Source organism: Ammospiza caudacuta, chromosome Z, assembly GCF_027887145.1.
Source record: "Ammospiza caudacuta isolate bAmmCau1 chromosome Z, bAmmCau1.pri, whole genome shotgun sequence".
Lineage (NCBI taxonomy): Eukaryota > Metazoa > Chordata > Aves > Passeriformes > Passerellidae > Ammospiza > Ammospiza caudacuta.
In genome coordinates, this window is record NC_080632.1 from 3,533,126 (window position 1) to 3,559,594 (window position 26,469).

Sequence of the window (26,469 nt, forward strand, 5' to 3'; positions counted from 1 at the left end):
TTTTCGCTGTAAATCCGCCCCTGGCGCTGGGCAGGGGCTTTTCGCTCCCCTCTCGCTCTGCCCCAGCACGTTTATTTAGCCGCGGTTAATTAGCGTCTGGTTCTTTTTTTTTCTTTCTTTTTTTTTTTTTTTTTTTTAAGGGAAAATTCAGCGCGGTTCCCTTAGATTTCCTCTTGCGGCGGAGTGGGCGGGGAGGGGGAGAGAAAATCCAACTATTCACCTCTTTTTTCCCCCTTCTCCGCAGAGGGCTGTCTGCGAGCACAGTGGAGCCCGGGCTTTGATGGCACCGGCCGGGCAGGCTGGGAAGGACGCACGGCGCATTTCCCGCGGCTGAAGTTTCTCCTCGCCCGGGGGCCGCCCCGTGCCCGCTGAGGGCGGTACGGGACCCGCGCTCCCGCCCGCGGCTGCCGGCCCGCTTCCCGCCGGAATAGCCGCAGCATGGGCCGGCGGCGGCGGCTCTGGGCACAGCGCTGGTGCTTCTTATCGCTGTGCCTGGGCTGCCTCGTGCTGTGTGCGCAGGGAGCGGCCGGGAGGCAGCAGCGACAGCCGCAGCAGCAGCATCGGCCGGCGCTCCGCGCTCCCTCAGGAGCGGGCGGCCCCTTGGCCGCTACCGCCGCGCACCGGGAGGACGGGGCCGGGGGCGCCTCCGGTCGGGTCCGCAGGCGAGGACAGCACGACGGGCTCCGAGGGTAGGGACAAGGCTGAAACCCCCTTCCCCGCCGCCTGCGTGCTCCCCGGGGCATGTCCCCAGCCAGAGCCCCTTGCCGGTGGTCCCGGTGTGTGTGCCCCCGGTGCCGCTCTCCCTCCCGCCTCTCTGAGGCTGGGGACTCGCGGTTCCATAAGCGGGAGTTTGGTGCTTGCCTGTGGAATCTGGCTTCCTAATTAGTGCGATTTAATTAAACGCTGACCTTGTGGGGAGCCTAGATTACAGCTAATGAATTGACCCCATTGGGCTCCTTGGTACAGGGTCTTCCGATATTGAGACGCTTAGACGCTCACTGTTTTGGAGGGTTTCTACAAAGAAATTATGCAGAGTCGGTTTGGTTTTCTTCTGATATTTCAGGGATTTCTTGGTATTAGTTTATCCTTATGAGAGGGCATCCCTTCTGTCTAGTGTCAGATGACAGCAAGAAGCTCGTTTTTATGGCAGTGCTTCTCAGACTTTGAATGAAAGCAGAATCAAACTCATCTCTTCCATATCCTCAGTTATTGCAAGAAGGATGAATGTTACCCACCCTTGCCTCATCTACCTCTCCTCTTTTGTATTAATCAGTTGAACTAACCCAAAAATAAAATCTCTTGGAGGAAGATTGTTTTTTCCCTTTGGGGAGTAAACAACTTCACTATGCAGTTTTTTGTGTGTTTTATGCAGCTAGATTTTTCCCGTGTCTGTATGTAAAACATTAAATTCTCTTTGGAGTGCTTCCTGTTTTCCTGTACACATTTATTGATTTGTCTGTGTTGCAGGCCAAATGTGTGTGGTTCTAGATTTCGCTCCTACTGTTGCCCTGGGTGGAGGACCCTTGCTGGAGGGAATCAGTGCATTGTTCGTAAGTGTCTGGCTGCTTCTACTGCTCAGGGCTTAATAAGGAGAGTAAATATTCTCCTACGAGTCACACTTATCCTTCAGCACAAGAAAAGCTACTTCCAGTTCTGTGCTTCACGTTATTTTTAGGCACTAATTTATTTTTTTAGGAAAAATAAACCAAGATGGAATTGCAGTTTGACGTTCCTTGTAGCTGAAACGGGCTGTATGTTGATAAGAGACATGTCTCCACCTAGTTTGTAAAGAAAAGCCGTGACAGCTCAGGAAAAAAGTCCGAAACTTTGTCAAATCAAATGCTGAACTGTAGTAACGGGGAAAAAAAAGCCAAAAGGTTTTGATATAGGCAAATCAGATCTTAAAGTTCTCTGAAGCTTAGAATTACAATCAAATAGAAAGCTCCTTTACATCTGGGATGCTTACTGTCTTGGCTGTTATTTTTAGTTGTGTTTTGATGGCTGTCAGGCATGTAGACTGGCTACTGGCTGGTACTGTGCTGACAGATGTGACTTTTGACATACATGGTATGGCAAAAAAATAAAAAAAGGAAAAAAGTTGTGTGTGAGGGGAATGTGCTCAGAACTCTGGTGGGATGATGTCTTTGGGGGTGTCTACCATGAAATAGAAAATGAAGTTGAGATTTCTCTGTGTTAGGTAACAGCTGATAGTAGACAATGCCTCCTTCAGACCTTAATTTTTTAATCTGTTGCCATTTAATTTAGCCTGTCACTGTCTGTTTTGTTAATAAGTATGCTCAACTTCAGAGTGAAGGTCTTTGTCATTCTCCACCTGATTAACTGCAGGTATGCAGGACAAAACTGGGCAAGGGAAGGGTGATAAGCCAAGGTTATTTTTTATGATTCCAGGCCTCCCTCACCTGCTCACATCTGTTGGTTTTACATGGTTAGACTTGACTGGCTAATATTGGGGATAACTGTGCCGTGTAACACTTATTTTCACCTCAAGCTGACCCAGAATTTTCCAGTGAAGGATTATGGTGCCATTCAGAGGAAGATCCTTTTATTGATGTTGCTGTGGAATAAAAGGAGTTCCTCACAATGTTCTTTTCACGTTTATCAAATCTTTCAATACTGGTTGATTTGCTTTAATGTAAAGTAGAGATTTTAAGAAGGCTTTGGGCTGCCTATTATGCTCTTGATAGGCTTTTCAGATTCAGCTGTGTGTCGGGCTCAAATGTGTTTAGGGGCTTTCAACAATCCTTACAAGATATCCTTTAAATTGTCTCTCAATGCCTCTTAAAGGCCTTGCTCTCAGGCCTGCCCACATCCAGAACAATCTGTTTTATTTTTAATTTATGTGCACAAGGGACATCTTTTAGCTCCTGCCTGCTTACTGCACTCTAATTGCAGTAAGCAATTGGAAAGAAAATTGCACTTTCTAACATGTTTATAGGGTGAATGATTTTGGCAGAGCAGTATTGTCTGTGACACTTTTCTGCTTTTGGTCGAGGTTTAAGTGTACACATTTCTATGCTGACATTTAATGTCTGTGGAGATGACATTCCCTTTAGCTAGAGTTTTTCACCTAGAAGAAAACCTCCTGCACAGGATGCTGGACAAGGTATCAAACTTCTTATTGGAGATGTGCTGGTTATAATTGATGCATACTTTAACTGGTGATTTTAAAGTGGTATTTCAGTGAGGAGAAATCTATGAGCCAGTGGTAGGTGAAAAAGAAACCATCCTGACCTGACAGCGTTTCAAGCTGGTGATGTGGTGGTGGTTGTTGGTGGTCTGTGGCACATTTATGATTAAAAGTGATCTTTTGTCTAAAAACCAAGATTTTAGACCTTGGTCTAAAAGGTCTACTTACTTTTACTCTTTTGTTATACAGAGTAAACTGTTCTGATGAAGGCATATTTAGGATATGGCCTTAAAGTCTAGGGCTTTCAGTTTGGTAAAAAAATTACTCCTTTGCGGATAATAAATTAAGAAATGGACTAAATGTAAACCTTACTCTATCAAGAGGTTGACATTGTAGTATATAAAGATGGACTGAACAGGAATATTAAAAAACAACCCCATTTCCTGTGCTCGTCAAGTGCTCTAAATCCACATCCTGGCTCATGGAATCGTATTTTAAGTCAGCCTATGGCACGTCTCTAATTCCAGTTGAACAGAAAAATCCCATAAACTCTTTGACTTCTCGTGCTTTCACATTTGGGACATTATTGTAGCATGTAGATGATGCATTTTGCGTCTTTTGGATGCCCAAAGAGTGGCGTGTGATCTTCTCAAGGTATTTGTTTGGTTGTAGCCCTTCGGTGGAGATGTGCTGCCAGATTATTTGGTTCTCACAGAACTCTAGGCCAATTTACAAAGAATTGTGATTCTTAGGGGTTTTTTGGTGGTGGTGTTTGCTTGTTTTTGAGGATTTTTTACTATACAAGCTATCTGTTGCACAATGTATGTCTTTCTGAAGTCCTCTGTTGTGCTATAGTGACTCTGACTGCTTCAGGCTCTTTTGATTCATTTGCTACTTGAGCAGATGGATTTGATGTATTAATTTGTATCTGCTTTAGAATAATTTATACTTCTAGCTCTTTTTTTTGTGGTTCTGTCACTCCTTGCTGTGCTGCATGGTGAGTGAGAAGGAAAAGCAGGAACTTGGGGTCATCATGGGGATGGCACAAGGTCAGACATGCAACATGCCAGGTGTGGGCTCAGCAGGCTTTCCTGGGCTTTTTATGCTTTTTAAATAAAAGTGTGGGAGCTGCCTGAGTGCAGGAAACCATATTTAGGGAAACACTACAAAGTTGCAAAGTCCAGCATTTGCACATTGACTTCCCGCCAAGCTTCTTTGGGCAAAGGATGGATAATCGTGGTGATAGAAAAAAAAAAAAAAAAAAGACCCTAAAATGCTTTTAAAATGGTGATTGTAAGAGTGAAGCCCATAGTGCAAATTGGCATTGGTTATATTCCTTCAAATCTTGGGTTCTTGGTAATGTTTTCTCACAGGTCTTGTGGTCTAAAAGACGTGTTTTAAATGATTTTACATTACTTGCATAATTGGCTGATACTTCTAACTGGGCAAAGAATTGATTGCCTCATTTCAGTGGTCAGGTCAGTGTTTGAATATGCCTGATTTAATTCTGATTGTCTTCAAATTTGTCAAGAGATACTAATTATGTCAAAATTCAGTTCACTTTATGTAACTTAAAATTACTTTTGCATGCGTAATTGCTGTCCCAGTGAAGTGAGTTTTCAAGAGTTGGTTTGTTGTTTGGTTTTTTTTTTTTTTAAGCCTCAGGTTTCTGTTAATCCCTGTCACCTTTCTGTGTTCTTCCTCAGCAATTTGCAGAAATAGCTGTGGTGATGGATTTTGTTCCCGTCCCAACATGTGCACTTGTGCCAGTGGGCAGATATCACCCACCTGTGGATCAAGACCTGGTAAGGACTTAAGTGTGTTTTCATCAGAGATTTCATTGAAAGTCATTCTCTTCAAGTTTCAGTGACAAAAATGCCAACTTCCTTAAAAATAAGTTCTCATTACTGCATGTGCAAGTGTAAATTATGCTTAGGTAAGACACCTGGAGTTTGTTATTCCGCACGTGCCTGTTTATTCTGTGTGACAAATCTAAACAAAATATGCTTAAAGAGAGAAGTAAGTTTAAAAATGAATGTGTGTGGTATTCACATTTCCATTGAGTCCATTCTGGTAAGAAATCAAGATTGTACAGTTCTCAATGCAGTTAAAAGTTCTGAGTTGCAACGTAATCGTAGAAAACTGTAGGAAACCCCTCCATGAGTGTGCACCTAAAACATGCAGCATAAGGTGGTGCAAAGCCCACCATTCGGGTCCCATCTCCAGGGCTGTGAAAGGCCATTCCTTGGTGGTGTTTTTGGCTGATTTTGGGTCTCTCCCAGCAGCACAGCAGTGCAGCATCAGCTGCAGGAACGGCGGGACGTGCGTGGATGAGCGGTGCCAGTGCCAGAAGGGCTTCTCTGGTGCCCACTGTGAGCAGCGTAAGTCGCAGCCGGGTTTGCTTGAGGCGCAGTGAAACCCCCGAGAGAGATGCTTGTTTTGGGGTGTGGTGTTCAGCTGGCAGTCATTTCCTGCATGAGGTGCTTTTGTGCTCTCTAAAATTCAAGTTACAGTTTGGAATCACTGAGCAATTTTGGGGAGCAGCATCACCGTGCATCCCCCTCTTCATTCCAGATGTTCGCCGGTTTTTCATTCTCCCTTAACAAAGTTTTCTCTGCCTCAGAACAATAGTCTCACTGCTGAGTTGGAGAATGTTCTCCTGTTTTCTACTTAGTCTAAGGAAAAAAAGGATTGAATATGGTTCAAGCTATTGGATACCTTTTTGGGTTGGCAGACAAACTAGAAAGTGAATTATTTGCCCAGCTTTACCTATAACAGCACAGTGTTTACAAGCTGCAGCAATTTAGCAAACAATAAAAGTCCCTAAAGGCTGCAGAGATGAAGAAAGACTCAAAAGTGTATTCTGAGGCCAGCTGACTACTAATTAGGAGATAAATTAATTCCATAAAGCAGGGCTGAAAGAACTAGAGGCAGACAGAGGGCAGCTCTGCAAAAACCAGATGGGCTGAATAGTGTGGAAGATTGTTTTTTCCAGCATTAATAAAAATGACTAGGGCAAAAAAAATTGTCTTGTTCCTGCTTTAAGTGGATAAAACTCTCTAAAATTTTAGCAAATAGTTGTAATCCTCACCTGTGACCCCAGTGAAGTTTTGTATTCAGGGTTGCTGGTCCCTTCCTGCTTTTGTTAAAATATATTAAAACATATTGTTAATATATCCAACACCTGAATGTTCTCAGACAAGGCAAGTTTCCAGTGAATAAATAAAAAGATGATTGAATTTTCAAGTGGTGACCCTGAATCAGTCCAGAAAATCTGAACAAACGCTGGAGATTGGTTTCACTGTATCATGTAGTTAAAATTTCAAGCAGGATTATGAATAGGTGTCTTCTAGACAGTCTTAAAAATGTAAATATGTTTTAATTTCTATTTAGAAAAATTTAATTGTATATAATCGAGTTAATTGTCTTGCTGAAGTGCCGTCCATTAATTCAGTAATGTAACACATGCAGCAAAATACCTTCTTTTTATGTGTGCATTTTCAGGAAAAGGTAATTCTGTTTGGTGGTTCTTGGTAAGAAGTAAGGCTTTATCACATTTCCACCCAACAGTTATGCTCTCCACTATGATACAGGAGCCATGTGTACCTTTTTTTCAGTTTGAAATTATTACCTTCTCTAGGTTTCTGAGGTTCTTTTGCCCTGGATACTCAAATGTGTTACAAATACCACATCCAAACTGAGGAGACACATTTAGGAAGGCAGCCTACTGACTTTGAGACCAAAAATGGAAAAGTTGAAAAATATTATGATTGTCCTGTAAGCTGAAATATTTTGATTTGGAAACGTTTCATGTGCTAATTTTGGACAATTTTGAAGCCAAGACCTGAAGCGATGAGTCAGAAAGTAGCTAAAGTGATGGTTAGTTAAGGCACTCTTTTAATGGCATTTTTCAGCCTCTCTGAAGGACTCTTCCTCTTCTTCTCCTCCTTTTGAACTGAGAAAATTCAGTGGTCTGGCAGGAAGCTTTGTTCTTGATTTAGACCATTGGTAAAGAGTATGAGTGGGTGCTCTGAAGTTCCATGACAGTAAAATATCTTTTTCATCTAAATGTTCTGTGGATTTATAACCCTTTCACCCCACCCTGCTTCCTCCTTCACCACAAAAAAATTATTTTTTTCGGGATCTTTTAAGAAACACAGGGGCTTTTTAGGTAAAAAGTGATGAGTTAAACAGGTAATTCTTTACCTTTGCTTTTAAACATCACTCCTCCTTCCAGCAGCATTGACTCTGAGAGATGCTTATCTCTCTCTTGGACTCCTTTCTCTTCTCAAAAGGTTCGTTGCTGTTGTGACTGAACAACACAATCTGCCCAAAAAATGCTTGAGGTTTGATAGGTAGGTAACTTCGGTGAGGGATAATAAGTTCTTACATAGTTCTTACGAGTGACTAGAGCTGCGCAGCTGATTGAAACACACTGAAGTTGGACATGTGCTGCTAGTCTGTGCTGGGCAGCTGTTTGCAGTTGATACCAGCAGGTGCTGATGGAATTTGGTGTGCACAGTCATTGCTGGTGGAGGTGGCAGGAGGGAGATCAGCTCCATCCTCAGGCCTAGAGAGGCTTAGAGCAGCGGGAGAGAAATGAGAATTTTTTAAATGACGCATGTGTTGCTCTGTCAATGCCATTGCCGTGGCATAATTAACCTTTCTGTCTGTTTTGTTAATTGAAGCTGTCTGTGAGAGTGGCTGTCAGAACGGAGGGAGGTGTGTCGGGCCCAACCGCTGCGCCTGCATCTACGGCTTCACTGGCCCTCAGTGCCAAAGAGGTAAAGGGAATTTAAGGAAGGAAACTGTGAGTAGTTTTATACAAAAAAAATTGCTGTGTGTGCATGTCTATTTGTAATTTTAGAAAGTGTCTTCTTTTTTTTTTTTTTTTTAATTTTTTTAGTTTGGCAGACACATTGAGCATTGACACGTACAAAGCCTAATTGGTAGGAATTTCAGCTCATTTAGGCTGCGTATTTTGTCACACAATAGTTAAAAGATTAGATGCCTTTTGCTCTCTGCTACATAAAATAACAATCCAGCAGAATTGGTGGTGGTGTTGGGATTGTGTAAGTCTAGATAATTGAACATTTTTTTTCCCTGTGTAACATCTCTTTCATAAGAGGAACTTTGGAAGTAATTTGCTCTGGTTAGTTGAGAAGAAGTCAGAGAAGGACTGAAAAAAATAACCAATTACCATAGTACAGGGTTCAGTTCCTAAACCCATTCTTATTCTAGAATGCATCTCAGAGGTGTCTTCAGAAGGGAGTCCTGTGGAAATCCCTTTTTCAAATTCAGCTGTGAAATGCTCAGTGCTGTGTATAAATTTGGAGAAATACCTTGAAAATATGTCTTGCACCTTTTTATGTTTTTAATTTTTTTTTTAGCATTTGTTTACTGTGAAATGGGAATAAATTCCATGGAGGTAAAGGAACTAGAAAGCCACACACTGAAAAAGCAGGAGTTTCTATTTGCTATTCCAGGCTGGTTTATAGACCCACTAGGTATCACAGGAGAAAGAGGAATCAGTTTGTTTGTCTCTAGCTTGTTGTTGTTTGCATTCTTAAACCTGATTTGCAGTTTTCTATTTATCCCATTTCCTGTAGTTATTTCTTCTGAAGCAGGCACAAGGACCCAAATCTTGCATAGTTTGGTTAGTGGAGAAATAGGAAATAGTATTTTGTTAAAAATGTATTAATACTTACAGCTGTTTTGTAGCCATTCAGAGGTATGTCTGTGCACAGTGTATACTTGTGTAAAATAAGAAGTTACCAAGTCTTTCTGTTTGGAATGGATTTTCAAGGGGTTGGACAAGGTTAGGGTAATTTGTAGTTTGGGCCTTGCTTCTAATGGATCTTAACACTGCAAATTCTGCAGTCTGGGCTAAGTGTCTAAGGTGGATTATACTTCTGGCTGAACTATGGCATGATAGAATTGCAATATTCAAAATAGTTCCTTTTTAATGTAGTTGATTGCACTCAGAAATGCTTTTTATATATTGCCAGACAACTTGGTAAGCTTGCTTTTTATCCTAGAAAAAAGAAACCATTCCTAGTTAAGATTTGCTTCTGTTCCCCGACTACATTCAGGGCTGTGGAATCATATTGATGCATATGACAGACTCCAGCTGTGATGATGGCTCAGAGTTTTTAGTAATGATTTTTATACTTTAAATTGTTTGACCTTCAAAGCTTAAAAGATTCTGCTTCACTTGGGTGTTGCAGCCTAACGTTTGTGATGTTGAAAGGGTTCAGGTTTGCCTTCTTGCCATTCATTGTGAAATCTTTAGCTGCAGAATTCAAGCCCTGTACAGGAATTTAAACATCAGTGTTTTGGCATCCATATTTCCCAGCTCTCCTTGAAAGTCCTAGGTTTTCAATTTTGTGTGGAGTGCTCTTGTTCTGCGAGAGTTCATCTGCCTTATGTGGGTATTTGAAAATTGAGTTATTTCAATTCAAGGTTTGCATTTTATTGCTTGAAATTGGAGGTAGTAACCCAAATTTCCTTCTGTTACTGTCAATAAAATATAGCATATATAATTGCATATATAATAACTGTCTAATCTAATATCTAATATAGCATGCTTTTACAGCTTTGATAGGGCTAAGTACAATTTGCCTAACCTTGGTATTGCATAGACCTTCTCATACTCAAGTAAAGAAGTTACTAATTTATTTTACTGTTATTCAGTTAAAGAAAGATGACTCCTATAGTATATCCTGATAATAACTATAAAATTATCTAAGTGGTCATTTTGTTTATGCATTACATGAGATGGAGTATGTGAAAGTATTGTAAAAGATGCCTTAGATGCCTATTTATTTCAACAGAAATTTGTAATTTATGCTTTTAATGTAATAGTTTATGCTTTCCAATAAATAGCAGAATGCAGTGGTTTCTTCATCTGTGGGTTGCCATAGTTGCCTGAAATATTTTACAGCAAGAAGTATCTCAGTGGTTTATTTTTAAACTGAATTTAGCAGCAGTTCATAACTCTGAGTAAAATTTTATAGTTTAAGGATATGTGAACTTCCCTTGCAAATCACCTCAAAGTTATAAGAGACGTTGTTTTGTAGGTTTTATTTACATCAGTGTGTTTTAAACGCACGCTTTTTATGGTTCTGTAAATTAAGTTCTTTAAAATTAGGTATTTTCTTCCTAACACAGAACATGTGTGTGTTTCCTTCAGCTTGGCCTCCCAGCCTAAGCTGTAGATAGAATGTGGTTGGTTTTTCAGCTATCTGGGCTCTGAGCAGACTAATTTCCGGGCTGGAGACAGGAGGCTGAGCAGTCACTGATGACTGGCATGATCAGAGTATTCAACTTGAGGCTTTCTGCTGGGTTAGAAAGAGAGAAGAACCTGTTTGGGAGGTCCTGCTTTTGCTGATGTGTGTGCTGACCTCTTATGTTTCCTGTCAAATCTGGTCTCTGGTCAGCAAGCGCCCAAGATCCAAGTTTTTTGTGTGGTGTCTTTAAAGAGGGGAAAAAAAAAAAAAAGAAAGTGTTGAAATTTCTGCAGTTGAGTTTTCCCAGAGAAAAGAATAGAAAAGAAGAAAGAGCAACAGAAAAGGAGGCCTCATTCTCAGTTGTTCATGTAAGGACAATTTTTTTCCTAGCATCACCAATTCTCTGGTTTCTCAACACTGTAAATGAGAGTAGTGTCACTGCTCATGGTTTGTGTGCATTTTTTAAAATTGATAATATTCAGAGATAGGAAGCTGTGGAAAAGCAAGCATGTTTTCTTCCTTCTTTATCATGGGATAAAGGAAAGAAGTAGGGAGAAAAGCAAATCTTGTCACTGATGTAACTTTGCCTCCATCCCATACAGGGGGAGGAAGAGCAGTTCTTGTTTACCCCATATTAAGTGGCTCATAATGGGAAGCAAAAGGGTTTGGAATGAGTAGAAATGCACAGCTTAGGAAGAGCATCCTTTTGAAGAGGGAGGAGAATTTCACATAAAGCTATCCAACTTTGACAGGTAAGAAATGGGGAAAAATAAGGAAGTGTACAGTATTTGAATAGCAACTTTCCAGTAGCTAAAGGGAGCCTAAAACAGATCTGGAGAGGAATTTTTTACAGGGACAGGTAGGGTTGGGACAAGGGTGATGGCTTTCAACTGCCAGAGGGCAGGGCTGGCCGGGATCTTGGCAATGAGGAATTGTGCCCTGGCAGGGTGGGCAGGCCCCGGCACAGGGTGCCCAGAGCAGCTGGGGCTGCCCCTGCACCCCTGGCACTGCCCGAGGCCAGGCTGGACACTGGGACAGTGGGAGGTGTCCCTGCCATGGCAGGGTGACACTGGATGGGGTTTAGGGTCCCTTCCCACCCAAACCATTCCAGGAGACTAAAATTCTGTTAATACAACATGAGATAAAGAGTTTTTCTTTAAGCTGGGCAGTGGATAAAAAAGCTGTCAACAGCACAGAGAAGCAAGTAGGACAAAGCAAAAAGCATCCTCAGCTAAAGTGTTGTTAGTAATTGAGGCAGAAGGGTAAAGAATAATACAGAACTGAACTGGACACACACTGAGGCAGCTGATGGGCACAGGGCTTATAGAGATGTTTGGGCATAATGCATGTGTTCAAAATTAAGCTAGTGTAGCAAACTGACACACATTTGTATAGTAGTCAACACTTCTCAAATACAATTTTATTATAAAGAAGAAATAAAATGTATATTTAATCTGTAGTGGTGCTGAAGATCTATGTGCTTTAGTGACAGTCTAAATGAAGCAACAGAAAATGTAGTTCCTTAAGTAATGTCTTCTTCTGACAAGTATTTAGAAGACCTCTTAACTTGACACAGCTTTTCCTGGTTGATGCTAGCAGTACCATGAGGTGCTCAACAGCAAAAATGTTTTTTGATCAGCAAGCTCTTCTCTTTTTGTGGGAGTCTTGGGAAGATAGTTTTTTAATTTTGCTGTGAGGTTGTTGGGGTTTTTTTTTTTTTCCCCTTTATTAATGGCTGCTATCATCCTGAGCCAGAGTAGAGGTTTTTTTTATGGTCTTCCTGCTTCTTTTCTTTCAGTGTACAATAAATGAAAGAGTGACCTGCTAAACATCAGTTTAATTCATCTTCAGTCTAATTTTAGCTTTTGGGAAGTGCAGCATGTGGTCCTGGGTTATTTTGTACAGGTTCATAAAGAAGTTGTGCAAGGCCTGTTGAGTGAAGAAAAAAGTAATTAGTTTACTGTAGCATGCTTAAAACTACATGGCCCAGTTCACAGGGGGTGTTCCTGCTCACTGAGGGAAATACAAGTGTTAAATCATCAACTTGAAGCCTAATTTAACTAAAATAAATTAAGTTCTGTTTAATAAAATTAGCTAAAAATAAGTCAGCAGAATGTGAAAATCTTCACTACAGAGTGTGAAAATCTTCCTACAATTTGCAACTTTCACTATTCTTCCCTTTTATCTTAAATTTTTTTAAGAAAGCATTTCTGTCAGCTTTTTCAATGCTTAGCTGAAGGCTGATTGCAAGCAAAATGCTGCAATGGCCATGTTTTGTTACAGCAAAAGAAGCTTCAGTTTAGACTAAAAAAAACCCAATGCTTCTATTTCTGTTGGAAATAGTAGAGATAAGAATTGCAAATACCTGCGGCAGTAAGAGGCAAAGCTTCATCTGTCAGGTGAGTACCTGAGGCAAGACCTATAGTGAGATATGGGGGAATAAATAAGTACAAGTATTTGAATAGGTTCTTCTATGTTGGAAGGACTTGTTAGATATTTTGGAGGGCTTTTTTGAGGCTAGAGGTGCTGCCAGGTGTTAGTAACACACACGTTTAAGTGCAGTCCCTGCTCACCAAGCTCCTTTTTGTGCCGCACATTCTGGCGTGTAGATATTCGGCCCACATCATCCCCTGATGGACCACAGCAGGGCAGGTGCAAAAAGCTGCTTTCCTGCCCTCAGATGTCAGTGCCTAGTGATGTTACAGGCCTCTGGCAATGCATTCCCTGCTTTTGTTGTCCATCATTATCCCCAGAAACAAGGTTTTCAAAGGGAAACGTCCAGAAAAAGCTGCACAGAGTGTGTGTTTGCTTGTTGTTAGCTGGCACTGGAAAATGTCTCCCTTCTAGGTCTGCAGAAGATACAACATTTAGCAGTTTTAAAAATGACACAGGTAATGCTGACATGCTGATTGCAGTAGTGATGAAGGAAGGACTGTGATTCCAGTCAGTGTCTCTCCCTTACTCCCTTCTTTTAGTTTTTAATTAAATCCCAGTATTTGAATGACTCTTTGTTTGGCACCAACAAAAGAAAAAGGTAAAAACCCTTAAATGCAGCAGTTTTTCTGCTTTTGAAGCGCTTGAAATCTTCAAAACTTCTCAGTTTGTTCAAGCATCGGACAGGAAAGTGTGATAGATGTGGGGTTGTTGCACTTTGTATTAGGATTAAAAGCTGAGGTTTTATGCCTTTAAAGTAGGTCTACAACAGTAAAATAAAAATATGGATTAAAATCACTTCTTCCAAAGGCTTGAGAGTTTTCACCAGAGTGCAGCAGCTCAGGCACAGGGAATGTTTCACTGGTTTAAAGAATTTAAAAGGGAAGCTCTGTAGCTGTGCTGCCCTAAACTGTGAAAAGAGAGAAAGAAAGAACTGCCAGAACTGTTACACCTTATACTTAGAGCCAATATTTGTATTTTTTTCATATATCTACTTTTTAAAAAAAATCTGCACTTGAAAAGTAATTTTTTTCCTCTTACCTATAAGAGGAACAAGTCTAGGACAGCATAAAAAATTGTGTTTTTTATGTGTTAGGTAGGACTTATACCAGCTTATGCTCTACATCTAAGGATTGTTCACTGAAAAGTGAAACGAGGGTCTGATAATAGGGAGCAGTGAAGCAAAGTCATGAGTGAGAAACGTTGCAGAGGAGAGGGAAGATGATGCCTTTGAAAAATTCTGTCTGGTCTTATCTTTTCCCTTCCACAGTGAAAATTTTGCTGTTGGTCAGTAGCACTAAAATGTCATCTTCTTTTTTTGTTTTACTTGGGGAGAGAGAAAATACAAGAGCTGAGCAAGGCCATGATGGCTTTGTTAGAGTTTCAGAAGAAAAGATTATTTCTTCTGAAAACTAAAAAAAAAAAAAATTAATCTTATTGAGCTAATTAATTGGTAAGATATCCAGGAAAAAAAAAAATCTTGATCTATTTTCAGGATATCTAGGAAAGTTAGAGATCAGAAGAAATTGAGACACTTTTGCCCACAGGGAGTGTCTTTAACAAAGAAAATGCAAAAACGTCTGAAATACTCATGTAAATAGTAAAACTTTCTGTCAAATTCAGCAAGTACTAGTGTAATGTATTGCTTATATGGGTGTTCTAGGCAAAATTGGAAAAAGCAGAAATAAGCTGAAGGACCCAGTTTTGAAGTTCTGGAAAGAGGAAGAAATAATCAAATTTTTCACTTTTTTTGACTGTAAAATATATTAGAATAAGTTAGACAAGTTTCCTCTTAAGTTTACAGGTATTGTGTAGAGGAGGCTTGAGAGATTATCTGGGAAACTTAGGAACCTTGGAAGCTTATTTCTGTAATGATTATGAATGCCTGAAATTGTTTTTTTTTTCCTTGATTACATGTTCTGTGTACACAAAGGCTCCATATTAGATCTGAGAGAGAGAGTGAAAGAAGGGTTTTGGATATTTCTTTGAATATTGCAGTGTTGGAGCAAGAAATAGGAGAGGGAAAGTGCATATTATTCAATAGCACCTCCACAGTTGTTTGTGAAACACTGAGTTTGAAAAATAAGAAGTGGGAAGATTTTGTTGTTGTTGTTGTTGTTGTTTTGCTTGCTTTTCTCTCAAAGGGCATTTTCATTCACCTTAGGCTTGTTTTGATTAATAAGAAAGGAGTTTGATAAAACTGTCTCAATGTTGAGCCAGGAGGATGAGTGTGGAGACCCCAAAACTCTGTGTGGCTTTGGTTGAGGGTTAGAAAGATGACAGATATTTGGAAGGAATTTTCTTTTCTGTATTTTCTCCCCTGATATTTTTCATTATGTCTGTTATGCTTTGAGCTCCCTTACAGTGAATTAAATGGTAAGGCCTAAAGTTATGTAAAGTGGATCTTCTTTAAATTTTCAATCATATCTGTCTTCATAAGCATTAATCATTTATTATGCAGTATCTTAAAAGCTGTAGTTGCTATAGTAAAATATGTATGGAAAAGAGTAATCCAGGTATTATCAGGAGTAGTTTACTGAAGCCAGTCAAGAGCACATTGCATCCAGGGTTGCAAAATCATGGAGTGCCAAAAGTAAACTGGTTTACTTCACCTCAGACTAATAGCTTGCTATATGAGAAACATGATTAAATTACTTCTGTATTGAGAGGATGTATAAATGATCTTCCTTCCTATATTTTGGTTGTGAAAAGATACTCAGCTTTATAATGTCTCCCTGAAAATCCTGTATGAGCTCAAGAGGTAAATTTCTAAAGCCCTTTGGTTTTGCTGGACACACCCAAAAGATCTGAAGAACAGAGGCTGTGTTTCTGCCTCTACACAGACAGATCTCTAGTAAATAGTAGCAGGCTGGGGTTTTAGCTTATTCTGAACTTAAATTATCACATCAGTCTAGACAGTCATCTGAGGAAATGTTTATTGCAGTTTAAATAGACATATATATGTTTAATTTTTTCTCTAAGGGTAATGTGTGAAACAGTTATTTTTCCTACTTAGGTTAATAATTAAGAAGATTGTTTTCAGCTCCAGTGTCTGTGGTTTTATTAGGGTTTCTGGTCCGCTGAGAATGCCTTGTGCCTTTTTCCATGCCTTTGTAATTTACACAGAAGATGGTTATGAAATATTTTCCCTCCTCACTCTGCATTCTGCAAGCCTTGGCTTTTGCTGTGGGGAATGACACTGAGCTCCAGAATGGGAGGGGAGGGTGGAATGTGCTCTTTTTCAGGAATACTCTTGAAAAGGGTATCCTGTCTTAAAGTGTAAGTCCTCCTCTTTGCTGATTCTGTTCCTTTGAGGTTGAGCTGGGTAGCACTGGCTTCATGGAGCAAGGAGCCAAAAGCCTGTGGACAGTGGAATTCAAGTTTGCATCTTAAAAAGTCAAAGAAATTAGCATATTTTTGCATGCACAGATTGAACTATTGGCATCTTAATTCCTGGGATGCGAAAGGATTAATTAAGAGTTTAATGTGCATCTACCTGGCTTTCCAGCATCCAAGCTTTGATGAGTAAGGTATTTTTGGAGGAGAAGCATGACAGGAAGGAGCAGCAGGCAGCATGAAGGAGTTCCTTCACTTTAGATACTGTAAAACAAACATGTACAAACATCATATTAGGGTAGTTGGCATAAACTGCTGAATCTTAGAAAAACCCAAAAGAGATTATTTTTCTCTTTTTTGTCTGTTATTTGCCCAGGGGTGATTCAGCCTGTAACTTCCTGCAATGACTGATGATTATTATTCCATTGTGTGTCAGGCTGTGTGCTAGGTGCTGGGATTTCATTAATCCCACCTCAGGACATCTTTATATAGTAGCAGGCCCTGTGGAAGCATAAGGAAATATGTAAATTTACAAGGAGCTCCAACCAGACCAAACTTGGACATCTTGCTGAAACCAAAATTCAGGAGTACTTCTCTCTCCCAGCTTTTATTCTGTGCTTGAAATTTTCTGTCAGTCAGTGTATGATACTTCAGTTACACGTGGAAACGTTTTGTTCCAAGAAGTTTTTAAGTGTTTTAAGTTTTTAACTGTTTCTGTGCTTTTTTTTTGTGTGTGTGTGTGTGTGTGTGTGTGTGTGTGTGTACTTTTCAAAATGTTTTGTGTCGTGAAGTAATAGGAGCATTTTCTTCACTGTTCAGATCATTTAGACAAAATTGCATTTTATTTCAGAAATACTGTTGTTTATCTGCTACTTTGCCATTCCCCCCCCCCCCACCCCCATGTGCTTAGGTGTGCAAGAACGAATTACTTTTTAATTAATAAGAGTATTAAGATACGAAGTTATTACTACACTAAGACTTTATCTGCTTAAAACTGTCATAATGCCAATTATATCAAACTGTCTTGTGTGAACCATGGAGTTGTTGCTTTTGGAAAAGAGCTGCTGCTGCTTCTGTTCCAGCCAGAGGAAAATGAGAATATGCTTAGAATGCACATGACAGAAATATTGGTGGAACCTGGAATTTTGCTAAAAGCTGCTAAGGTCGCACAGATTCCTGCATTGAACCTGTGGCTTTTCCTTCTTTCATTTACAGGTGCCCTCCACTTCCTTTTCAGCTGTCAAGTGTGTGTTTTTACAGGAGTTTGTGTGATGGGAAGTTTAGCATCGCAGGAGCTGGTCAGAAAAGGCCATGTGGGACCACTAGAACAGTAATAAAATTTCAGGCTGAAAATGAAAGCTGTCAGCTGTATTAAAATGTCCAAACCTTCATGATGTGTTTAACATCAGTTTTCCACTAAGCTGCTCTTCTTCTCTGTTACATGTGAGAATAAACTTTATAGACCCCTTCAGGTAATGACTAAAGAACCAGCTGGGGATGTGTCCCAGCTTCGTGTTAGCGGCAATTTTAAATGTTTGAAAGGCTATTGTGATCATTATTTATGTTAACAATAAATGTGATGCTATTAGATACTTAATTGAGACATTTACATACAAGTTTCTTAGGAAAAGTCCAGAAATGGAGGCTTTGATTTTTACTATTCAGGTTTGCAAGAAAACCTCAGTCTAAATAGCAGTGCTGCCCGCAGATTATTTTTTCCAAGAAAATTAATAGCATTGCCAACTCCCTTTCATATTCTAGGAGACTCATTGTTCATTTCCAGCCAGCAGTCTCTTTTACCATAACTTTTTGGATGTCACCTTTGAAAAAATTCTTTTCGTTTATATCAAGTACAATTCACCTACCTTCTTGTTACCTTTGAAATGTCCCTTACTGTGTACTCTGTGCTGGAAGCTAAGCATTTGCTGTGAAAATGCCCCCCAAATTTCCATATAAAGTTGATCAAAACATTAAAGGAGGATAAATTTTAGATAACATTTAATAAACATACGCGCTTTAAAATGTTTAAATAGCTTTTTGCATTACTGTGACTTATGATCTGCAGATGTTGGAGTTGAGTAAGAAGAATAATATTTACATATGCATAAATTTCAGATTTCTGCTCTGAACCCAGGGACGGTAGTGAGTATTGCCAGCCCTTTCATACTCACATGAAAAGTTTGTCAAGGAAAGCCCTGATTTCCTTTTCTTTGGAAGGTTTGGGCAATGCTGTAATTTATCCAGAATCAGTGGGATAACTGGGCATGCCTTTTGCTCTTCCAGTCCTGATGGTCCCTTTGTAGGAATCTGTGGAATACCATGGAATTTCCCCTTGCAGGAAGATGAAACTTGACTAGACTTGCATTTATCAAAACATGAAGATTGCACATTGCAAAGGGGAAAACTGTGAGAGTTCCATTGAAAAAAATCTCTTCAGTACTCAACTAGCAGGTACTGCAGCGAGCAGCCAAAAAGAATTTCAGATGTCTGGAGACCTCTGAGTGTTAGCAGAAGCTGTGGGGAAATTTGCCACCTATCAGAGTTGTAATAAAGACAGTTGTTTCTCCATCTTGCCTCCTGTTGGAACAACTTTTAGCAAGGTGAATTCAGCCTCAGGTCTTTGCCAGGACAGACTTAATGTGTCCACCCTGAAGGTTCCCTGACATAGAGTGCAGTCTCTTGGGCTTTCACTCACTGTGCTGGTTTTTCTTTCAGGAGAAAGTGAAGTTCCTGGTAATGCTGGCAGCATTTATTTCCTTCCAGCATTCAGGTCCCATGATTTAGATTATTAATTTAATAATGCTGCTGTATGAAATGGATTTTTCAGATAACAACAACAACAGTAATAATAATAATAATATGTTTGCTGACCTTGAGTCTGCAAATGAGGTGATGGAAGTTGAACTTACTTATTTTCTCAACTATTCCGTAATATTTCCTAAACCTTGCTTAGGAGAGTGAGGTTCTGTAAAAAGTCCAGTGAAAGGCAAATTTGCTTTGTAAGGGTATGAAACACATTAATTATTAGGTCTTGTTCTTTAGTTGACAGGGGCTGTGAAGGCCTATCTCAGACACCTTCCTTTACTCACTCCTGATGTGATTTTGATGAACATGCTTAATGTTTTCAGAATTTGTTTTTAGTAATAGAAAGATCAATCTTCTAAGTAGCTTCTAGTTTAAAAATGCTTGTTTCCAGATGCACTTCCTTACGAGGATATGGTTGTGTGGTTTTTTTTTAAGTAAAAAAGATGGAAGATACTTCACTGTTCCTTCCTGCTAAATCTTCCTAGTGCTCACAAACATGAAATACAGTATTTGAGGTAATGTACTTTTCCCTTCTGCAGGCTGGGTGCAGGAGACTGGCCCTGCACCCCTGCTGGATTTCTCGTAGGAACTGTATTTTGGCATTGGGAGCTTTCATTTAAAATTTCAGTCTCTGCTTTCCCATGAAAGAAAACTCAACTTTTAATATCCTTCTGGATAGCTTGCAGTGGACATTCCAACATTCTTTACGCCTTGCTTTTTCTCTTTCATATTGCCTGGGAAGAGGTGAAAATTTTAAGGGCAGGAGTTGTGACAAAATTCAGTTAGAAATTGGATCCTTACATGTGTACCACAATATTTCAATGTTTTGTCCTGAGTGACAGTAGGTGGTATTTGGGATGTTGAACACTGTGTTTCAGGTTTTTAGCTAGTGGGTGTTAGACACAGAGGACACGTGGCAGACAGGCTATCTATTCCATATCTGCTTACAGTGGTTTTTTACACCTTCATCTGAATCGTTTGTTTGGCCGGAGGAACAGGAAGAAAACAAAAATAGATGGATACTGAACCAAGATTAGAAATCTCAATGTTGCAGCTCCTTGTCTCAGGCTCCTGTGAACTAGACTTCTTAAATTACAGGTAGAATTAGAATTTTGGGAAAGAACTAGTGGAAAAAAAAATCCAAGAACTGAAATTTGAGTAGTTGAATGGTTCCATTTGAGAATACAAAATATACATAGAAATGTTGCAGCATAGTTAAATACTCAAATCCATGGTGTGTTTTTTTTTTTTTCTTGATGCCAGGAAAAAAATATTCCTCATTAAATTTAATTATATTAACAACGTGAATTCTTGATAAAGGTTGTCGTTCTTCAGGTCACTGTGCATATTGAATATAATTTTTGAAGTTAAAAAATAAAACTGTATAACACATGTGCTGAAGATCGCCTCATTTCACCAAAGCAATTACCCTTTCTGGAGTAACAAATTATTTATAACTTATGTTCAACATATGTTCTTTCTGGCAAAATTATTCTGTCAGCAGTGCTGGCAAAGGAACAAATGAAGAACCACCTAAGAATTAAGACAAGCAAACCCATATGGAAAAGATGACTGATTCATAAGTGAGGGTTTTTAAGGTCTGATCAGCCATTATAATAATATAATCTGACTGGCTGCGTGAAACAGCTCCACAGCTTCATTGGAAGCTACAAAGTATCTTCAGAATGGCATCTACTTTTATTGCATTTGTTTCCCACATGTAAAATTTACTGTGTGACTACAGATCTTTGTGTAAACAGCTGAACTTTGCCGTTAACCTGAACGTGCTTGCCTTCACTTTGTATTTTAAAATCTTATATTTTCCTCGTGGTATAGGGGAGCAGCCACTAATCAGTCTCTTTACCTTTGGGCTTCATGCTGGATAAACCAGATAAGTAAAGATTTTTTGAAATGAGTGCACTTTTAAAGAATAATATGTTAAATTACAGTAATATTTTAAAATACTAATATTATTATCAAGCATATATCTGAATAGACATGCAGCAGGCTTATCCTGATAAAAATTGCTTGGTTGCAGAATCTGAGTATTAGATTAATGCATATTCTGTTCGTTAGGCCATGGGTAGGCACCTATGCATAGGTGGTTTCCAGAGCATGTATTTCTGTTTGATAGGATACAGTAAGCAGTAGGTGTATGGGCATCACTCCTTCTTGTACCTGACTCGATCATATTCTCTTGAACAAATGTGCTTTGGTGTCTGGTTTTATTCTCTAATCTCTCTACTGAGCACACTCCATAAGCTGAACTTTTCATTGCTAGTTTTGACAGAGTTTACCCAATCATTTTGTGTCTTACTGGATGGTAGTGGAACTCAGAAACAATTCACAACTCTAATCTGAGTTTCAATGTTAATTTCCTCTGATTGAATTCCAAGCTTCTTAATGCAGAATGTCTTTGGCCAGTATATTCCTGTGGGTCACCAGCTGCTAAAGAGAGAAATACATGGTTTGAATTTCTCCTCCTGCTGTGATTTCTTCCTGATATCCAGAGGTTGCTCCTGCAAAAAATTGTGTCTCAAGGAATTGCTGCTGTAAAAATACAGCACTGCCAGCAGCACTACTTATTTCCTGAATAGGAATTGGTAGGTGAGCTGGGATTGCTAAGGAATTCAGACCTGCTGAATGCAAGTTTTGGGAATTTGAAGATGTGTAGTAAGTCATTATTTGATTTCACTGTAGAGGGCATTCACCCATGGAGGGCTGAACTCTCAGTGTGTGGAGCAAGGACAGGATTTTCTTTTTATCATGTATTTATTTTACTAGAAGTGCCATTTTTGTGGCTTGGTGGTCACAGGGGAAGCTGGGAGTGTAACTTTGAAGAATGTTTTGTATTGATAATCAAGAAATAGTAAAGTTCACAGGCCTTACTGAGTATGTAAGATCTTTTAATCTTCTTTTATCATCCATCATTTCTGTACTTGGTTGACTTTATTTAAAGTGAAAAGCCCAGCTGAAATTGACTATCAGTGTGCATCAATAACTGCATTAGTCTTTCCTAGACTGGTACCTGAGTGACCCTTTCCAAAGAGAGGGAGCAGAACATTTATTTCTGTTTGAGCTTTCACTTTAAGAGCCCAGGAAGCTTAGTATAGAATCTCACTGGGAAGACCATTTTTTTGCTTTCTAAAGATGTCAAAGCTCTTATTTTTTTTTTAGGTGAAAGAATCAAGTTATAGAAAACATGGGTTATCCCTTTTGCATGTTGGTTGTGGGACCAGCTGCACCCTAATGAAAGTGTGGAAGACAGTGTGTTATCCACATACTGGTGTTGGAGCCCTGCTTCTGATAGGAAAAAAAAGGAGGATGGAACAGCAGCTTCAGCAGCCATAACTTTGCATTTTCATCTTTTTTTCACCCCTCACTCTTTTTAAGAGTTTCCATAAGGATGTGAAATCTGGCTTAGAGCAACAAGCTGTTTCTTATTTATTCCTAGAGAATTTCAGTTAATTGTTGATTAACTATTGACTGTTGATCCCAGTTGATGTTGACTCATAACTTAAAAAAACCTCTCTTTATACAGATGCAGTGTTAATGAACTGAATTTTCCCAGGAATTCTACTAGAAGTATATTTTCTATGCTTTATTCAGTGTACTGCATACAGCTTGGATTGGTTGTGTTGCCTCCTGGCTTCCTTCTGAAAATAAGTGGTGGCTTGCCAATCAGTCCTCTGTCAGTAGCACTACTTTGCAACAGGAATTGCAGCTGGAATGATGATTCTGTGACACTCTCTGGCATGTATCTTGATCAGTGTGGAGTGAAAAAAATGTGTGGCTCCTGTGGCCTGTAGCTCCTTCCTATAAATCACCATGAGGTAGCTTAGAAGCAAGAAAACCAGTTTCTAGTCATTGCTTAATCTCGTCTTCTCTTTTATTTGCTTGCTTGTTTGTTGTTAAAATTCTTTTGCTTACTGCGGATTTTGCTGGATACGTTGTCAATGCTCAAGAGCAACTTTGTGTCCAGCTGCCTTTCATTTAGCTGTGTCTTTTTGAAAGAAATAAATTGAATGATAACCTCGTGAAAGTCACTACCTTCAATGGAAGGTGTTGTGTGACTTCTGTAAGCAGCAATATAGCTTAAATTTCCATGGAATATTCTTAAGATATTAATTTTCTCTAGTATATTAATTTTCTTAATATTTCCATGCAATTTTCTTAATATATTCTTACATTTCTTTTCTTGATTCAAAAACAGTTCCTTCTGCAGCTACAGGTACGGCGCCACGCATAACACAGCGAAGCTTTCCTTTCTTTCCCCCTGCAGATTACAGGACAGGCCCGTGTTTCACCCAGGTGAGCAAGCAGATGTGCCAGGGCCAGCTGACAGGGATCGTGTGCACCAAGTCCCTGTGCTGTGCCACCGTGGGACGGGCCTGGGGCCACCCGTGCGAGATGTGCCCTGCGCAGCCCCAGCCCTGCCGCCGTGGCTTCATCCCGAATATCCGCACCGGGGCCTGCCAAGGTGAGCTCTGCCTGCAGCTCTCCGCGTGGCAGCCCTCACCTCTGACAATCACCCTGGAAACCTTGGCAAGGGAGTGAGGTCGCTGTTTTCCCCGTGAGTGGTCTGTGTTTAAAACCCAGGTGTGCTTTGCTTGCCTGTGGCCGTGTTCACAGGGGTCCCAGGATGAGGGGAGAGATGAGGATATGACTCCATGCTTCAGAAGGTTTGATTTATTGTTTTATGATACATATTACATTAAAACTATACTAAAATAATGGAAGAATATATATATATTTTATACACTATACTAAAAGAATAGCCTTCATCAGAAGGCTAGCCAAGAATAGAAAAAGAAAGAATGATAACAAAGGTTTGTGGCTCAGCTCTCTGTCCGAGCCAGCAGAGTGTGATTGGCCATTAATTAGAAACAACCACATGAGCCCAATCACAGATGCACCTGTTGCATTCCACAGCAGCAGATAACCATTGTTTACATTTTGTTCCTGAGGCCTCCCAGCTTCTCAGGAGGAAAAAATCCTAAGGAAGGGGTTTTTCATGAAAAGATGTCTGCGACAACTGCCTCCAGATTTTTGCTGCTGGACCTAGAGAACAAAGCTTAAGTGCCTGGAAAAAGTGATTATCAATCAATACTAAGGAAAAAAAATACTTGATGTTGTTTTTCCTTCTGTGTCAGAGCTAGGCCTCTGCCTGCGTGCAGCAGTTTATGTTTTGCCATTTGTCTTGAAGTGATTAATTTGTTTTAGGCACTCTTTTCGTAACAGTGTCAGGAGCAGAAACAGTGCACCACAGAAGGGGTGCATGTTGCAATCTCCAAGTCAAGCTCCATTGTATGATTTGGCCACATACAAAGGATCCTTGAAGCTGCTCTGCCAGGCTGGCCCTGGCATAGCTTCTGGGGCTTCATTTGAATTATGTGAGAGATCAGTGGTGCTCTTTATCACCCATGCCCACAATGATTGCGTTTTCTTTTTCTGGCAGTATATTCCCTGGGGCAAATAGTTTTGAGTTACCCGTGGTCAGATTCCGCTGGGGAGCATAGAAACAATGTGGTAGTCTACTTTGTGTGATGGGTAAACAAAGGAGGATTGAACAGCTGTAATTTTTGCTACATTTTTGACATAAAATTGCTAAATAGGAAGCTTGGATTGTATTTCTGTCAGCTGGGTTAGCACACAATGTTACAAGGTGCTGGGAAGGCGTAGATGAGAAATGCTTGGCCTTTCTTTGGGGAAAAGGGAGAGACAGAATTTATTTATTTCACAGAATCTTTGCCTTCCAGCAGTTGGGACATTTCCTTCTGAGCTCTGAGTACTGGTTACTCCTCCCGACCTGAGCTCTGTGCTGTGAGCAGGTTGGTAGCACCATGTCTGCTCTGTTATGAATCACCAGCCCACTTTGATGCAGGAAGGGGCTGGATGTGACACTTTGTGCCTTTCCCGGCTCCACGTTGCAGTGCAGAGTCTGCTGAAATAGGATCACAGGATCTCAGAATGGCTGGGGCTGGAAAGGACCTCTGGACATCATCCAGTCCAAGCCCCTGCCAGGGCAGAGTCACCCAGAGCACGCAGAGACACAGGAGTGTGTCCATGTGGGGCTGAAATGCCCCCAGACCTGCCTGGGCAGCCTGCTCTGGTGCTCTGCCATCCTCACTAGGAAGCTCAGGAGAAGCCAGATGTCTTCTCTGAGGGTTTCAGAAGCAAACAGAGGGATCTGTCCTGCCTTTCAGTGCTTTTCTTTCTGTTGAGGACATCAGGTTTGCACAGACTTTGATATAAGGAACACAAACCCCTTCGGTATTCAGTAAAACTACTTTTGTCATGTGTCAGGGAGACCAGGCTCACTCAGTCCACACTTGAGATGTTTGGTGGTTTTGAAGTGAGTGCTTGCATCAGTAGATAGCTGGGTTTGGGAGTTGATATGAACAACTCAAAACAGTGGAAGTTGCAAGCTTTGCTGCTGGAAAACGAGTTATGATTTCAGTATCTGCTAGAGATCTGAATTTGACAAGATGTCACTACCAAGTAGAAAGTTGCTCTGCAAAGGATTTGCATGATTCAATCTTAAATGGGTCTTCAGGACCTTTTGAGGCTTAATTATGTTTTCTATGTTTTTTATGTTTATGTATTAGTAGATTACTAGAACTACTACATTGTAGTAGTACTGTTAGCTTCATTATTACCATGAACAGGTTTAAAAAAAATCTAAGAGAAGCAAAACCAATCCAAAATTGTTTGGTTGTTTATTTTTTTTTTTTTTTTCCCTGGAAGTTTATATTCAGTCATGCCTTAAAAAGGGATTTAACTGTTCAGACATCCCTCATTCCAAGAATTCAGGCAGGAGGAACTTCAGTGTTCTGCTTGAATGAGCTTTATTGCCACTGCTGCATGGCCCTGGGAGAAGCATAGTGGCAGAAATGCTGTGCTGGATGTTCTCTCAGTTCCTCCCTGCATTCCTCAAAAGTCCCATTTCCCACCTACACCCTTTCCCTGCAGACAGTTAACTTTTTGCTCTAAGGAGAGAAGACTGGTCACGGCTGAGCAGATTTTGAAAATAGGAAGGTTCTTCTCCCTGCCTCTGCTGCTGACATGGTTGTGTGCATGTATCCCCATGACAGGAGATAAGATCCAAGAGAATCTGTTCTGTAGTAGGATGTTAAAATGTTAAAGGCACTGAGTTGAACTGAACCAAGAGAGAGAAGACAGGGGAAGGTTCAAAATCATAATGAGAAGTGTTGATTTCTTTTTGTAACTGGGTGCTTGGTACTAATGGGTCTGAGTTACTGAAAATTTTGACAGTGTTTTCTAGGGTCACGTTCCTGCTGCTGTGAAAATAATTACTAAAACAGGGAAAAAATAGCATCACGTTATTTCTGTGGTGTGCAGTATTTCTGCTTTCATTTCCACATGCCAGATCAATTACAAAGAAACTCCCCATGCATATTCCAGGCAGAACTAAAGAGAGGTTTTTTAAATTTGGTTAAATTTTGTCACTACTATAATAAATAAAAAACTCTGCAGACTTTGTGTCTAACATCTGAG

General features: G+C 40.1%; 1 protein-coding gene across 3 annotated transcripts in view; it reads left to right on the forward strand.

Annotated features, from left to right (window-relative positions):
• Positions 1–438: 438 nt before the first annotated feature.
• FBN2 (fibrillin 2) overlaps positions 439–26,469 on the forward strand; it is a 123,210-nt gene continuing 97,179 nt past the window's right edge. For 2 of the 3 annotated variants that reach the window (XM_058823252.1, XM_058823253.1), the window contains exons 1-6: positions 439–689; positions 1,468–1,550; positions 4,855–4,953; positions 5,434–5,529; positions 7,837–7,932; positions 23,234–23,431. In XM_058823252.1, coding sequence (XP_058679235.1) covers positions 439–689; positions 1,468–1,550; positions 4,855–4,953; positions 5,434–5,529; positions 7,837–7,932; positions 23,234–23,431 — 823 coding nt within the window. Of the gene's footprint in view, positions 690–1,467; positions 1,551–4,854; positions 4,954–5,433; positions 5,530–7,836; positions 7,933–23,233; positions 23,432–26,469 lie in introns of those variants that run through there. The other variant, XM_058823254.1, reaches the window with a different exon arrangement.